Here is a 15,786-nt window from a genome sequence, read left to right as displayed (position 1 = left end):
AAATTCACTTCCTTGGCACTAGTGCTGTGGGTGAACATCTGCCTAGTGCAGCAGGGGAACAGCTGGGCAATGCACCCGTATATCGTGTAAATTACTCCATAGCGTTGGTGCCAGGTATGTTAAGGGTGACCTATTTGTACACAGACAGGCCAATGCTCCAAGTCCCCTCAAAGATACCGACTGGCATTCTTGTCAGAAATACACCAAGCCTCTGTTCTGCGCCACCACCAGGTAGCACTGACCCAGCATATTGGAAGTAGGAACAGCAAATGAGCTCCAGGACTCCAAGATGTGCCTGTGTTGGGAGAGTATCACTGTCACGCCCAGCTCTGATGTGATCCAAGTTTATCTGCTACTGCATCAAGCTCCAACTGCACAGCAAGCCCTGATAGAGCAATGGTGCTGCCAGTGCCCTGCAAGTTCACCATACTCTGATGAAATGGGAAGGCAATCTAGGGCCCAACATTACAAAGTCCTCTGGTGTGCCGAGCTCTGACAACATGCTAAGACAACAGATCTTGCTAGTGTGTTGAGACATTCTGACCCCACTGCAGTACTCCAAACACCAATGGAGCCACAACCATCTGAATCCTGGAATTCCACTGCAATTGCCACCACCAAACCAAATCACACTTTGAGTCTCCTACCAACACAGATAGAGAATTGTGCCTTTTACACACTGATCTTCAGAGCTGTGCCCTTTCCATAAACTGGAGACAGGGGAGCATGGAATCTGTTCCAAATATTTCTGGATGGCACACACAGGTGCTCTAAGGCAAGGTACAGCTGCAACCAGCCTTCCAGACTGACCTTCAAGGCAGAACTGGATGCTCCTGAAATAAAGTTACAAGAAAATACAAAAGTTAGTAACACCTCAGAAATACTAAAAGAAAGAAAAAAAGGGATGCAAGACTGAAGACTGGAGCTCACAGCAGAAATTCACATCAGAATAACTGCCTCTCCATTGAAATATATGACTGTTGTAACTGACCAGTTAGGAGAAGACAGTAGATGAAGGAAATCTCCATGCTTTGAGTATCATCAGCTTTTAACAGATGACTGCTGAAGGGGAATGTTTTACAGTGAAGCCAGGGGCAGGAGGGGCTGCTGAGCTCACTGTGCAGAGGACCAATGTACCTGCTGCTATACAGGGAAGTCAGCAGCCTCAAACACTCTGAACTTTGGGAGTTCTCCCTAGACTGTTCTGGAAGAGTAAGATTTAAGAGTAGTAATTTAGTCAACAGGCTTTCAGAGAACTCAGTCGTTACAAGTCTAATAGTTTCTATGGTTTTTGGTAAGGTTCGTAGTTATAGTCTAACCAATATACTATTCCTCAAATTAGCAAATAACTGCTATTGGTAGGTGAATTACAATGTAACCTGATGATTTGTTCTGATCTTTCACTCACACAGACATTCTAATATTTAGAATTTCCTTGATTTTGTTTGCATCAGAACCAGGGTTTCTTGCAAATCACAGTTTAGGAACACAAATCCCTCCTTGAAAAGTCCAAAAATACTTTAGACCTGTATGCTGTTTTATTACAGTATGTGCAGTGAAGTTACTGCATGATAACTTTCAGAGTTAAGTATCTCAAAAATTCTTTTTATACCCTGTTAACACCAACACTGATTATACCAATTCAGAGAGAATTAAAAACAAGTGTCGCTACTCACATTAGTTGCACTTTAAATTATATATGCAATAATCAGCAAATTTGTGATCCAGGTTCATTTTTGGGACAACTGCTTGGAAACTACATCTACTAATAAATTCCTCAACATCTATTTTTGTATAGGATGGGTAAATCTTGCCATATTATAATCTTGTCAAATCTAAGACCTTAAAAAAAAACAAAAAGCAGCTTATGCCAAAAAGGGCTTTTTTGGTGAGCGAGATGTGTCAGGATTAGATAGGCCTACTTTTGCGTCAAGACAGTAAGCCCAGGTCTGAGCCAGAAGTATATAGTTATAGACAAATATAAAAGCCTGAACGGAGGTTCAATGGACATGTCGATATAGCTTTATAACAGATCAACAACGGTAGGCACCACGAGAACATTCACTTTAAAAGTTCAAACTTACATTAACAGGTTACAAACATGTATACATATTCTGTTTAAGTTACATATACAACAGCTTAAGTACCTTATGCATTAAAAAGTTTTTTTAGACCAACTGCATATGGGCAACTACATTCAACGTAGATAACTTGGTCAGTCCCTTCTCCCGTTCCCCACCCCAATAACTTAGTTTCAAACCACAAGGAAAACAATTTTATTAAGTAGCACTCAATGGCTTGTTCCAAACTTCTGACAAACCAAGGAACACAATTCTGCACAGGTCTGTGTTTCTACTGAACTGAACTGTGACTCCATTGTATTCCAGGCCAAGTCAGCCAGAAGAAAGTCATCCATAGCTGTCTGTGTCTCATTGCTGGTAAGGAATAGGCTTCCAAGGGTCTCAAAGCAGCTATCCATAGTCTGTGTTTCAGCACTATTCAGCTGGACTTTATTTTCTATATTTTGACTAGGTATATTTTTAGCAGCAGAGGGTATTTCTGTCTGGGTTTCGGTATCAGATGAGTCAGTGCTCATGGAGAAGCTGGACTGCTTCAAAATACTTCCCAAAGGCAAATGGGTGCTACTGTCTAAGAAGGAATTTAAGTCTGTCTGTGTCTGGGTATCAAACATTTCCAAACCTAAGAAGTTAGAATTTCCTCTGCAGCTATAGGATTGAGTGGCACTGTCCGAAAAAAATAAGTCAGTCTGTGTTTCAATGTCCAGAGATTCCAAGACCGGCTCAGAGTTCAGGTTACCAAGTTCACTCTCCTCAGTTTGTGTTTGAATATTGGAAGCTGAAAAGAACTCTTCAATGTCAAAGTCTATTCCCGTGCTCTGTGTAGGGCCAGATGGCAGATGTGTATCAGCACCAGAGCTAGTGTCAGACAAAAGACCACGATTATCCAATGTCTGGCCAGACATGTTACCTGAAAAGATGTTTTCCAGATCACTTAGTAAGTCCATTGTCTGGGTTTGATTATCTGTCATATTTTGCTGTGGGAGTATATTAGTCTGTGTATTGAAGTTGATAATGGGTTCAGATTTTATTGTATCCTGACTCAGGGTCTTGCAGTTACTTCTTTGTAGCAATCTTTGATCCATGTTTGCAGCCATTAAAGTGTTTTCTGTGAGCCCAATCTGGGTTGAAACATTGTACGCTGAATGAACACTGTCAAAAATGTCATTGCACATTACAGCTTGGTCCATTTGTACTCTCCCATCAATAGAGTTCTGCGTTCTATTGGTTTGAGTCTCTCTAGAAACACCACATGACTGGAAACAAGCCTGAGCAAAAGCATCAGTCTGGGCAGCTATGGATGAAGTCAGTTTAGAACTGGGCAACAGTGTCTGAGTCTGAACACTAACTGGTAGCGAAACCTGTGAACTGAATGTCAGGTCTGTCTGAGAGCAAGAGGATACAGAAGAATCAGGAGTCCAGGCTGCAGCTGGCATAAAGTTCTGTGAAATGTAAGATAAGTCAGTTTGTACATTTATTGAAGAGATTTTATTCTTGTGACACATGCTCCCCAGCTCTTGTACTGTACTATTTGATGTTACCTTACCCAAATTGACTTGGACACTGGTGCTAACTGGTTCAACATCACCAGAATTTGCCGTTTTTGAAATAGGCACTGTGTCTTTAAATACAAGTGATTCAGCCTCCAATGCTGGTATCAGAATTCCTATAGACTGAGGTAATAAGTGAACAGTACTCATAACAGAGCCTTGATTATCAACAGCCACTACAACAGGTTTGACAGAGGAATCTGTTGCTGATACAAAAATAGGCAAGTGAGCAAACTGCATTACTGGAAGTTTAACCAAAGCTACTTTGGGCTTTGGCAAAAGCATCTTCGGTGTACACTTTGGCTGTGAGAGCGTTTGCTTACTGATATTAGAACTGCAGGAGCCTTCAAAGGAGGCCATTAGTTTCATCTCAGATGATTCCAATTCCTGAGTGCAAGTACTACTGGTGCGTGCACTGATGAATGCTTCACTCGTTTTCTCTGCCAAGTGCTGATTGGAAACCTCAGTGCACATTTTCCTTTTCTTACTAGGTGGATCCCTGTAAACATGATACATTAAGAATTTATCTCACAGTTTAGAGACCAACAACAAAATCCTCCCTCCCAACTCTTTCAATCATGGCACTAGACCTTGTGGGAGTGGAGGTATAAGTTAAATCCTTCCGTAGGTCTGAATTGGCAGAAAAACTAATCCTGACCATGAGATTTCTTTTTTTTTTTTTTACTTTAATAAGGAAGAGAATGAGGAAAATGCTAAAAGAGTAACCTCTCAGCATTTTGGGTTATGGTGTTTAAGAAAACGTTCAAAGAGTTTCCAAAGTAGGTAGTTACAGTGTTATAGAAAATTGGAGCCTAGGTTTTCTAACCCTTGCATACAAGAATGCACAAGTATTATAATCTTGCAGCATCTCACTCTGCAAAACACATACAGTAGTAGGATTCAGTAAATAGATTGCTTCATGCATGCACACTATTAGGAAGATTTATGCACATTTTATAGATGGCAATTTTTAATACTTATCTTTTTATTAACTGCCAATCTTATTGTTTTACTAATGAAAGCAATTGACACTTATGGTGCTGTATAAGTGTTAAGAGTAAAAATATTTAATTAACATTGCTTACTTCAGGCTACAGAACTACACTGGGCGTGCACATTCCCCATCCAAGAGCATTCCCTTTCTACTTTCATAGGACTGCAGGTCGCACAGTTCCAACAAGAATCAATAGTAGCTCTAACAACAAATGCAATAAATGTCACCAGCAATAAGAGGACCACAGCTGGTAGCACTTCTTGTGCTAGACACTAGAAGCTTGATCTTACATAGTACTGGACACTCAATTCCCATTGCCATCAATGGAGCTAGGACTGCTCTAAGTAACGGAAGGAAGAAGTAGCAAACTGCATTAGTGTTAGTGGGAGTTAACTGCATATAGGTAGGAGACAGGCCCACCTCCTATCAACCGAAAGGAGTTAATTATGAGGCACATGTAGGAAGATATCATAATACTTAATATAAAATAAATTAAATCACTTAATCAACAATAGCTTCACTGTTACCTGTGCTCTGCAGGGATCTCATGGCCAGTTCTGTAAACATGAGACAGTAATGCTGTTCTGCTGGCATAAGGGCACCCACAAGTACATTGGAAAGTCTTGCCACAGTCTTCTATATGTCGTTTCAAGTCCCATTCCGTGCCATACGAGTTGCTACATTTATCACATTTGTGCTTCTTTTCAGCATGCATTTTCATAAAGTGCTAAAATTCACAGTGAAAGTTAGACAAGTTAGCAATACAAAGGAATTGGTTAAGAGTAATTTCTTTACAAGACAGATACAGTGTTACACATGCAAAACAATTTAGGAGATATGCTAGTCTTGGGGAAGAGTGAAAAAACTATCCTTAATTAGAAACAGTTTTAAGAATTCAATAGAAATATTTAGGCATTTCATTAAAAAAAGATTTAAAAATTTAAATATTTTCTTGCACTGCTCGAGGCACAAACAATACAATACTATTCTAAAGCCGTGAGAACTACAGAATGAAGAGAAGTCTAGTTTCATTGTCCAAGCTGAGGTGAGGGCAAAAAGTAAACAATGAAAAATTGCTTAAATTAGTTTTAATAGTTTTAATTAGTTATTTGTAAAAAAAAACAGTAGTTTAAATGTGATTTTACACCATCATTGACCTTCTAATTGATTTCCATTGTTTTACTTGGGAATAAGTCTTCATACAATACCAGAGAATGAACTTGTTGGCAATCTCATACACCTGGTCATTCATTTTATGTCATCAATTCCCACAGCTTTTAGATATAGATTAACTACTGCCACTTAACACTTACAGGGCCTCCTCCTGTACCATTGACATCAATGGGAGATTTGCCATTGACTTCAGTGGGCACAGGATCAAGCCCACAGTGCCTCTCATTCAAGGATCTTGCTGTTTATTAACATTATTTAAATAATCAAAATACCCACCCTGAGAGAGGCATTCTCTCTCTTTCAAAAAAAAAAAAAAAACCTAGAACAAAGAGGAGAGGCTAAGTGAGTTGTCCAAAGTTCCCAGAGCAAGTAAACAGAACCCTTTATTTATGGCCCTGAGCACTAGCCACTAGACCACATCACTACCATGCTGGATCATGCAGCTGACTGACACTGAAGAGGAGTCACAAATGTTGGCAGTTGGATTTTCAACAGAATTTAATATTTTTCATAAAGAATGCATAAGTGACATTTTCTTAACAAGAGAGAATCTTGATTAACATGCAACAGAAAGTCATCTGTCTAAAGACATCAACTCTTGAGACAAAAGTACAGGAATTAGTCTTATTTCTTATCCATTTGAGATGGCTAATAATTTTAAACCAGCTTATTGCCGTTGGACTTTGTGTTATAATTGGACATTTATGGAAAAATGTTAGCCATAGGTTAGCTCTTTGGAAAATTTGTATTTGAATGACCTTTTCTAAGTTGTTTTTTTTTTTTTTAAATGAGAACATGCCAGTGCCTGTTAGACACAAAGGCCCAAGTCTTCCAAAGTGGATGTGCAAACTGCCATCTGCACACAAACTGGGGTTTCTCCACACACTTTGCTCTGCAACTTGAGTATACACATTGGGATGTCTGGCACGTGTGTTTGGATACAGGAAGGTATATTCACTCTTGAAAATTGGCCCATGTTGTCCCCAGATTCCTCTTATACTATTACTCAAGGAAAAGTAGTCCAGAAAAAAAAATACCTGTTTTACAAGTGAAAATTGGGAAAATGGTCTGTTTGGTCCTCTAGGGCAGCCTTCAATAGGACAGCAGTAGAATTTCTGTGTAGTTTTCAAACCCTTCCTTATTGATGCATTTATTTTTCCATCCTGAAAAAGTACATTTTTATTAAAAGTTGGCAAATGGGTCTGTACTATTAATACAGTGTTCAGAATACAGATTAAATTTTGCTCAATGTTTACCAGCCTTGACATTCAAGCTGAAAACTCTTTGCTAAGTGAATTGGTAGATTACCCAAATGAAATTGCTTATCTGTTCAGATACTATTTTGTAACTATACCAGCAGAACTCTTCAGGAATCACAACTGATGATCCTAGAGCAGTATACTATTATTTTACTTCCAAATATTAAATTCTCCCCACCATAGAGGAAATACTTTCAGAATCTAAACAATTTACACATGATATTTCTTAATCTTTTAGAGTCCAAAATGAATGGATCTAAATATTCATTGCATTTCACTAAATATTTACAGTGTTCCAATACACTGTAGTTTCAATTTTTCAGAATTGCATTATGCTTGGTGTTTCCAACCGGTAAGATTTCTACTTTACAATTTATATTTGCCTGGAACAATCACACTGCCATTAAAGTTGCTGAAACAAGTAAAATTAAAGAACTAGAGTTGCATGTGCCACTTAATAAACTTTTTGTGTGTGCTTGTATGCAGTCTAGATGTTCACAGCACTATACTACAGAACCAGAATACCAATAGGGACAGATTCTGCTTAGCTGTCTCTGGAAGAGACATCTCCCTCCCCAAGGAAGATTCCCTCAGTCTCAACCACATTATTCTGCTTTCCACATATTTCAGCCACCTGTGCCTGGACACTTAGGGATAGTAGCAGGTTACTAGCTAAGAAGGAATTTTGGGCTAAAATACTCAGCTGCACCCGAACAAAACACAGTGCTGCTGGGAAGCATAAAGACAAAAGTAGCACCTCTTCTGTCCCTCCAGATCCTGGAACTGGCTGGGGATCACACTATAGGCACTACAACCCTGGAGATCTCTCTCTGGTACCAACTTCTGCAGTGTGAAATTAGATTTAACTTGATCTGATGCGTCCGGGGGCAGACTGCTAATCTGATGTTGGATCCAGGGACCAGCCCCATAAGGCCTCCCTGATGAAGGCACAGAGCCTCTGCTGCTTATCAATGCAAGCTCAAGGTGTGAAGGCCCTACAATAGAGTAGCAATCCAAGTAATGGTTTACTACCCCAGGCAGAATAGCAGGTACCCACATCTGTCTCCAGAACATAGAGGGACACATCACAACACTGCTTACATACATCCTTCTTACTTGAGACCTCAGAACCCTGATAGACATATTGGTAATAGCCAGAGAACTGTAGGGCCAAAATAAAAACCTACCAGTACAACAGTGCAACACCAGAAGTTGAGTTTTGGATTAAAAAGACCCAAGAAATCACACTGGGAACAGAGAGAAGGTCCCTGCACCTGACCACAGAAATGCATAAACTGAGGTAGTTTGGGACTGCACAACATTTTTATAACTTCTGCTTCAAACATCTTAAGTGAGAAGGGTGCTCATGCAGCTCCAACAGGCGTCGTTTTCCAGAAAGTTCCTGCAGCATAGCATGAGGCGAATCAAAGTGAAGCTTTAACAGCTACCAAACCAAGATACATTAGGTCTTCAATGAATGGAACATAATCAATGCTATACAAGTTTGTCAAGCAACTTATGTTTCTAAGCATTCAAACCTGGTTTCTAGTAAAAGACATTTTGTTGCAAGTTAGTTTTACTAATACTACAAGTCCATACAATGATGTTCAAAGAATATAATGAATGAGATGGTTAACTCTCTAATTTCACCAAAAGCAAACCTAACAGATTCTTGAACTTTGTCGATTAAATGTTTTGTGGAGTTTTGGGATAAAGTTTTTACTTTCACCTCTTTTCCTCTGACTCTTGAAAGTATCAAAATTAATTACAGTCAGAGAAAACTAAAAACCACTAAGTTCCAAGATGGTTATCTTGTTACACCACGGTCCACCACCACGACATTACTAAGGGTCAGATTGATTATTTATGTTGTAAAGGTTTAGTACAGAGGTTCTCAAACTGTGGGTTGGGACCCCACAACCCTGTTTTAATGGGGTCGCCAAGCCTGGCGTTAGATTTGCTGCGGTCTGGGACCCAAGCCCCACCTTCCGGGCTGAAGCATGAGGACTTCAGTCAATGGTGGAAGGGCTTTGGCTTTGACCCCCTGCTGGGGGCAGTGGGGCTTGGGATTGGTCTTTGGCCCCCCTACCCAGTGGGGGTTTCGGCTTTGATCTCCCCAGCCAGAGTGGTGGGTCGCAGGTGGGCTCAGGCTTCGGTCCCCCACTCCTGGGGCCAGGTAGTACATTTTGTTGTCAGAAGGGGGTCATGATGCAATGAAGTTTGAGAACCCCTGGTATGGTAGGTGCCTAAAGAAGCAGATAGTCACCTAGTGGAATTATCAAAAGCACCCTAGAGAGTCAGTGATAGCTAGGTGTCTAGGCACTTTTGAGAATTCCGCTAGGTGACTATCTGCTTTTTTAGGCACTTAGTTAGCAAGTTGGACTTACCTGCTAAAAGGGTTTAGTAAGAGAGGTAAGCTGTAAAATAATGCTGAATATGGAAGAGGCAACTCTAGATATATTAGTAAAAAGTTTCCGAAGTTGGGACTATGTGTATGTAGCTCTAAACTAAAGTATCATTCAGTCAGTCACGACCAGGTAAAGTGTCATTAGAATCTGTATCTCCAAAAATCTAATCTCCATAGACACTATGTGTCTGAGCCACACAAGTGTTCCAATACTAGCCTAAGCTATTACCAAATGGAAAGTTGAGTACAAGGAATCTCATGAGTGTTCACGGCACTGTGATAACAGTTCTGAGAGCTATTACAGCAGTTTATGTGGAGAAAGAACACATTGTATTTTCTTCCCTGATAGCAAACTTGGAACACAACAGTTAAATACTGCAGTAACTATGGTTCAAAACGATGGCCTGCGTGGATCCAGGAGTGCTGTGTGCACCTCAAAGCACAAGCTCGGACTGTTTAGAAGAACAATGTCTGCTGAAACTGCACACAAATCCTATGTATCCCTCTCCAACCAGGAGACTTTCATAAATAACCAACCCTCCACACAAATGGACTTTACTAAAATAAGACAGGAGATCTACATTACACACTTCACCTCTCTACAAAGGAAAAAGGACCGTAAGCTGTCTAAAATCCTACCTGCCACATGGGGTCACAACAGGGGTACCCCTAACTCACCCAGCAATATCGTCAATTTATCCAGCTACACACTCAACCCAGCAGAAGAGTCTGTCCTATCTCGGGGACTCTCTTTTTGCCCCAGCACCCCCACGAACATGATACAGTTCTGCTGTGATCTGGAAGCCTACTTTCGCCGCCTCCGACTCAAAGAATACTTTCAAGATAACACTGAACAGTGCACTGATACACAGATACCCTTCCAACAACAACACAGGAAGAAGAACTCCACATGGACTCCTCCTGAGGGTCGAAATGACAGTCTGAACCTATACATAGAATGCTTCCGCCAACGTGCACAGGCAGAAATTGTGGAAAAACAACATCGCTTTCCTCATAACCTAAGTCGTGCAGAACACAATGCCATCCACAGCCTCAGAAACCACCCTGACATTATCATCAAAGAGGCTGATAAAGGAGGTGCTGTTGTCATCATGAACAGGTCTGACTACCAGAAGGAGGCTGCCAGACAACTCTCCAATACCAAATTCTACAGGCCACTTTCCTCAGATCCCACTGAGGAATACACTAAGAAACTGCACCATCTACTCAGGACACTCCCTACACTAACACAGGAACAAATCAGCATACCCTTAGAGCCCCGACCGGGGTTATTCTATCTACTACCTAAGATCCACAAACCTGGAAATCCTGGACGCCCCATCATCTCGGGCATTGGCACTCTCACTGAAGGACTGTCTGGATATGTGGACTCCCTACTCAGACCCTACGCCACCAGCACTCCCAGCTATCTCCGTGACACCACAGATTTCCTGAGAAAACTACAATGCATTGGTGACCTCCCAGAAAACACCATCCTAGCCACCATGGATGTAGAGGCTCTCTACACAAACATCCCACACACAGATGGAAGACAAGCTGTCAGGAACAGTATCCCTGATGATGACACAGCACAACTTATTGCTGAGCTCTGTGACTTTATCTCCACGCACAATTATTTCAAATTTGGTGACAATATATACCTCCAGACCAGTTATACCGCTATGGGCACCCGCATGGCCCCACAATATGCCAACATTTTTATGGCTGACCTGGAACAACGCTTCCTCAGCTCTCATCCACTCATGCCCCTTCTCTACCTACGCTATCTTGATGACATCTTCATCATATGGACCCAGGGGAAGGAGACCCTGGAAGAATTCCACCATGATTTCAACAGCTTCCACCCCACCATCAACCTCAGCCTGGACTAATCTACACGGGAGGTCCACTTCCTAGACACCACCGTACAAATAAGCGATGGCCACATTAACACCACCCTATACCGAAAACCCACCGACCGCTACGCCTACCTTCATGCCTCCAGCTTCCACCCCGGTCACACAAGACCAGTCCTGACACAAGTCATATATCAAGAATGGCAATATACAAAAACCTGTAGGAGAACACTTCAACCTCCCTGGTTGGCTCTCTACACAAACCTCCCTGGCCACACAATAGCAGATGTGAAGGTAGCCATCTTACAGCAAAAAAACTTCAGGACCAGACTCCAAAGAGAAACTGCTCAACTCCAGTTCATTTGCAAATTTGACACCATCGGATCAGGATTAAACAAAGACTGTGAATGGCTGTCCAACTACAGAAGCAGTTTCTCCTCCTTTGGTGTTCACACCTCAACTGCTAGCAGAGCACCTCACCCTCCCTGATTGAGCTAACCTCGTTATCTCCATACTGATTTATTCCTGCCTCTGGAGATTTCCATTACTTGCATCTGAAGAAGCGAGGTTCTTACCCACGAAAGCTTATGCTCCCAATACTTCTGTTAGTCTTAAAGGTGCCACAGGACCCTCTGTTGCTTTTTATGTATCCCTTGTGTCCCTCAACCCCAGGACACATCAGCTGATGCCACTCAATTCCTTCTAATTGCTTTTTAGCTGAGATCCACCTAGGCCAACTTGACCAATAATCAACAAATCTAACTGGCTATTTCCCTAAGAAAATATGAGGTTTTGGTGCCTGGGGAACTATTATATGTTTGTATTCCCGTAGCACAATGTGGCCAGGGCCTCCAGGTACCTCAGCAATACAAATAATGAATAAAATGATGAATGATCTTTAGAAAAAAAAAAACAAGCTACTCTTAACAGTATTTGTTATTCTTGAATCTTTTTTAAAAATATATTAAAAGATATCACATACAAAGCCACTGAGATACAAACCAAACACTAAGTATGCATATACTGTTAAACAAGTTTATACATTTCACACTGAAGGGCATTCTAAACAAAAAAGCTGTTGCTAGAAAATGCATCATTCTCCCCATTGTAATAGAATAAACATGATACACTAACCTAGAACAGCCCATCAACACCTATATAAAACTTCTAAACAGTGGCTTTAGAAACAATTGGACAGTTTACTGTGTTTCTAAAAAATGCTAACTATCCCTTGCAGAGGGCTTTAAAACTGAGAATGGGACCTTCCCATCTAAATGTTAGATAAATCAGAAGGCAAGAAGGACCCAGAGGACACAGATGTAGTGCTGGACAAATGGTAGGCAGTCAATGCTCAAGTACACACTTGGGGTCAGGTTGGGAGCATGGGTCAGTATGCAGACCTGGTGTATATTACTTTCGTGCATGCCCAGGGCTGTCAGCACCAGAGATGGCAGTCAATATCAGGACCAAGAGGATCTAGTTTAAGTGCAGACTCACGGACTTTGGTACTTGGAACCAACAGTCTTAGGTGCACACCAAGAGCTCCAAAAGTGCTGGAGCACCCACAGGGAAAAAAAATAGTGGGTGCTCAGCTCCTTTCCCTCTCCCCCAGAGCCTCCTGCCCCCTGGCAGGCCCAGCCCATCAGTGCCACCCCCTCCCGCCCCCCCAGTGCCTCCCGCCCGCCACAATCAGCTGGAACTGCAGGGGGGTGGGGGGCATACTCAGAGGATGGGGCAGAACAATGGTGGGAAGAGATGGGGCAGGGCCTTGGGGGAAAGGGTGGAGTGGGGGCAGGGCCTGGGGTGGAGCAGGAGTCAAACACCCCCAGGGAAAGGGGAAAGTTGGTGCCTCTGAACAGCTAGACATGGTGCATGCTCAGAAGATCTCAAGAGGTGAGGAATAATGGGGACAAGCAGGATCTACACTTGCTTACATCGTGCACAGTGCTGGGCTGGGGAGTTTGATTCCATGGCCTTGCTCAGGTGTATGCTAAAAGCCAGGTGTATGCATTTGTGGGAGGGAGGTTCAATACATGGGCCTTCCTTGGATCAGGGTTAGGGGATTTTTGAGGGGTGGAGGGGAGGGCCTGGTTAGACTTGCTCAGGTGCATGCTCAGGAACAAGCAAAATACGGGGTTCAGCACCTGGACCTGGAGGGTCTTGCTCAGGAACATGCTCAAGGCAAGGGGCATTCGGTATCTGGACCCAGTGGGCTGGGGGTGAATACCTGGACCTGGTCGGGCTTGCTCAGATGCACACTCAGGGCTGGGGGTAGAGAATATGAAGGGTTTAGTACACGGGCTCAGATACGGGATCAGAGTAGGAAAGGTTTGGTACTTGGCCCCCGTGAGCCAGGGATGTGTTGTTCAGGTGCTGGGGGAGGGATAAAAGGGGTTAGATATCCAGACCAGCTGGGCTGAGAGAGAGTCAGTACCTGAAACAGCCGAGTCTTGCTCAGAGCTGGGAGTGGGGAATATGAGGGGTTCGATACCTGGTCCCAGCAGGCCAAGGGAGGTGGGTCATGCCCAGGTGCACGCTGAGGGGAGGGTCAGTACCCGGAGGCGCTGGGGCACGCCCAGGGCAGGGTCGGGTCGGGTCGGTCCCCGGACCCGCTGGGCTAGGCCCAAGGCAGGGGAGGATTGTACCCAGACCGCTGGGCCGGGGAGGGTCAGTACCTGGACCCGGTGGGCCTTGCTCAGGTGCATGCTCAGGGCCGGGCTGTTGGGCAGGACCTTGCCGCAGCCGGGCACCGTGCAGAGAATGTTGGTCCGCACGGCCCGGGACAGCTCCGTCACCGACGGCCGCACGAGCTCCCGGGGGGCAGGGCGCTCCGCCTCAGGGGCCGAAGCCCGGGGCCACCCCGGCCCCTCTCCGCACCGTCCGGGCTCTGCTACCGCAGCACCTGGCGCCGCCATGTTGTTTTCGGCCGCTTACAAACAAACCGGCCTAGTAGCAGCAGCAGCACTTCCGGGGGCGGGGCCGCGACGGAGGCAGCTCATCATGTAACTTGAATATTCATAAGAGACGTGACGGGGCTCGGCGCTGGCCACACCCCTTGGCACGGGCTCCGCCCATAAATACGCCTCCACTCTGCCCGGCATCGTTCAAGCTTCAGTTTTCCTTCTGTCCCGGGTCGCCTCGTCCCCGAATAACCGTCACTCTCTTCTCACCGGGGGGTGCGGGCTCTGGGATAGGGCTGGGACCCAGGGGCTCGGATCGGAGGGTAGGAGGGGGATTAGGGTTAGGGCAGGCTCCAGATCTCCCATTCTGTCTTTCTTGGCTCTTTACAGACTCAGGAAGACAACACTCCATTTCAAATCTATCTCAACAGCCATCACGGTGAGAAACTCAAATTAAAAAGCTCTTGAAATTAGGATTGTGAATGCTATTCTAGGGCAAAGGGTGAATGTCCTGACAAATTACACAGCACTGAGACAAATGGCAGGATTTAAACCACCCTTCAACTTTAAGACAATCTATAATTTGTCTCCCACTACATCCCCACCCTCACTTCCTAAACCTTCATTTTCTCTCACTGAGATCACCATTCACATCTCATTGCTTCTTATCTCCTATGCACCAGTCTGGGTTGATTAAACTACCCTGTTTCCCCGAAAATAAGACAGTGTCTTATATTAATTTTTGCTCCCAAAGATGCACTAGGTCTTATTTTCAGGGGATGTCTTATTTTTCAGAAATGAAAAATGCCTTATTTTCGGGGAAACAGGGTAAGGTAGGTCATCTCTTTTTCTGTCCATAATCATATTTTGAAATATCATAGCTGAATTTTTTTTATTTTATATATATCAGTTTGATCAACTTACAAGCACACAGCATAGTTGTTTTCAGGATTCTTAACTCATGATCACATCCCTTCATCAATCCAGATCCACGCCTATGCTTTTGTGCCAGATTCAGCTTTGATTCCTCTCCTGTGATCTCTAACTCCCAAGCATATTACTGGTAAGAAAATTAAAAAATACTTAATTCTCACATACATTTAAAGTATAGTTTACATAAGACATACTACCTAGTTTTTTTTTTAAACTATATATATTTAATGTAAATGGATGATAAAATAAGGTAGAGCTTAATGCTGCAAATACAAAAACTATTCTTTCCAATTCTCTCTCACATTTTTCATTGGCCCTGTCATATCCATAACTCTGGACTATACAGGCTTAACAAGGTAATCTTTATGCAAATATAAGGATCTGTAGATTCAGGATTAAGGACCTTTTCATTTTCCTCTTCCGATTATGCATTTGCACAGCAAAACCAACCTTTAAAAATGTCCTGAAGTCTATGAAGGGATACAGTGAATATATGTTCATTTTAATCTCCTATGACTCGTGAAATCCTTTTAATTAACTACATAATGATCCAGGCTCAGAACATTCTTGAGGGTTATAAAAATTTGGAAGTTAACAGCAAGGTTTTTCTCCTTCAGGCATTAAACAGAAATACTG

At 43.0% G+C, this 15,786-nt stretch overlaps 2 protein-coding genes across 2 annotated transcripts in view; both read right to left on the bottom strand.

Annotated features, from left to right (window-relative positions):
- Positions 1 to 1,994: 1,994 nt before the first annotated feature.
- ATMIN (ATM interactor) lies at positions 1,995 to 14,313 on the bottom strand. Its single transcript, XM_005292320.4, has 4 exons — positions 13,993 to 14,313; positions 6,833 to 6,958; positions 5,150 to 5,349; positions 1,995 to 4,127 (listed from the first exon to the last, which is right to left on the bottom strand). The coding sequence occupies exons 1-4, from the start codon at positions 14,230 to 14,232 to the stop codon at positions 2,291 to 2,293; spliced, it is 2,403 nt and encodes an 800-aa protein (XP_005292377.2). The 5' UTR covers positions 14,233 to 14,313; the 3' UTR covers positions 1,995 to 2,290.
- The window catches only part of CENPN (centromere protein N), a 32,944-nt gene continuing 23,990 nt past the window's right edge, over positions 6,833 to 15,786 (bottom strand). Inside the window, exons 11-12 of the transcript XR_010592672.1 lie at positions 15,142 to 15,277; positions 6,833 to 6,958 (exon numbers count right to left, since the gene is read on the bottom strand). The gene's annotated coding sequence lies outside the window, so the exon portion shown is untranslated. The remainder of the gene's footprint in view (positions 6,959 to 15,141; positions 15,278 to 15,786) is intronic.

The sequence above is a fragment of the Chrysemys picta genome, chromosome 14 (assembly GCF_011386835.1).
Source record: "Chrysemys picta bellii isolate R12L10 chromosome 14, ASM1138683v2, whole genome shotgun sequence".
NCBI classification, from domain to species: domain Eukaryota; kingdom Metazoa; phylum Chordata; order Testudines; family Emydidae; genus Chrysemys; species Chrysemys picta.
This window is presented reverse-complemented; position numbering and strand designations above follow the sequence as displayed.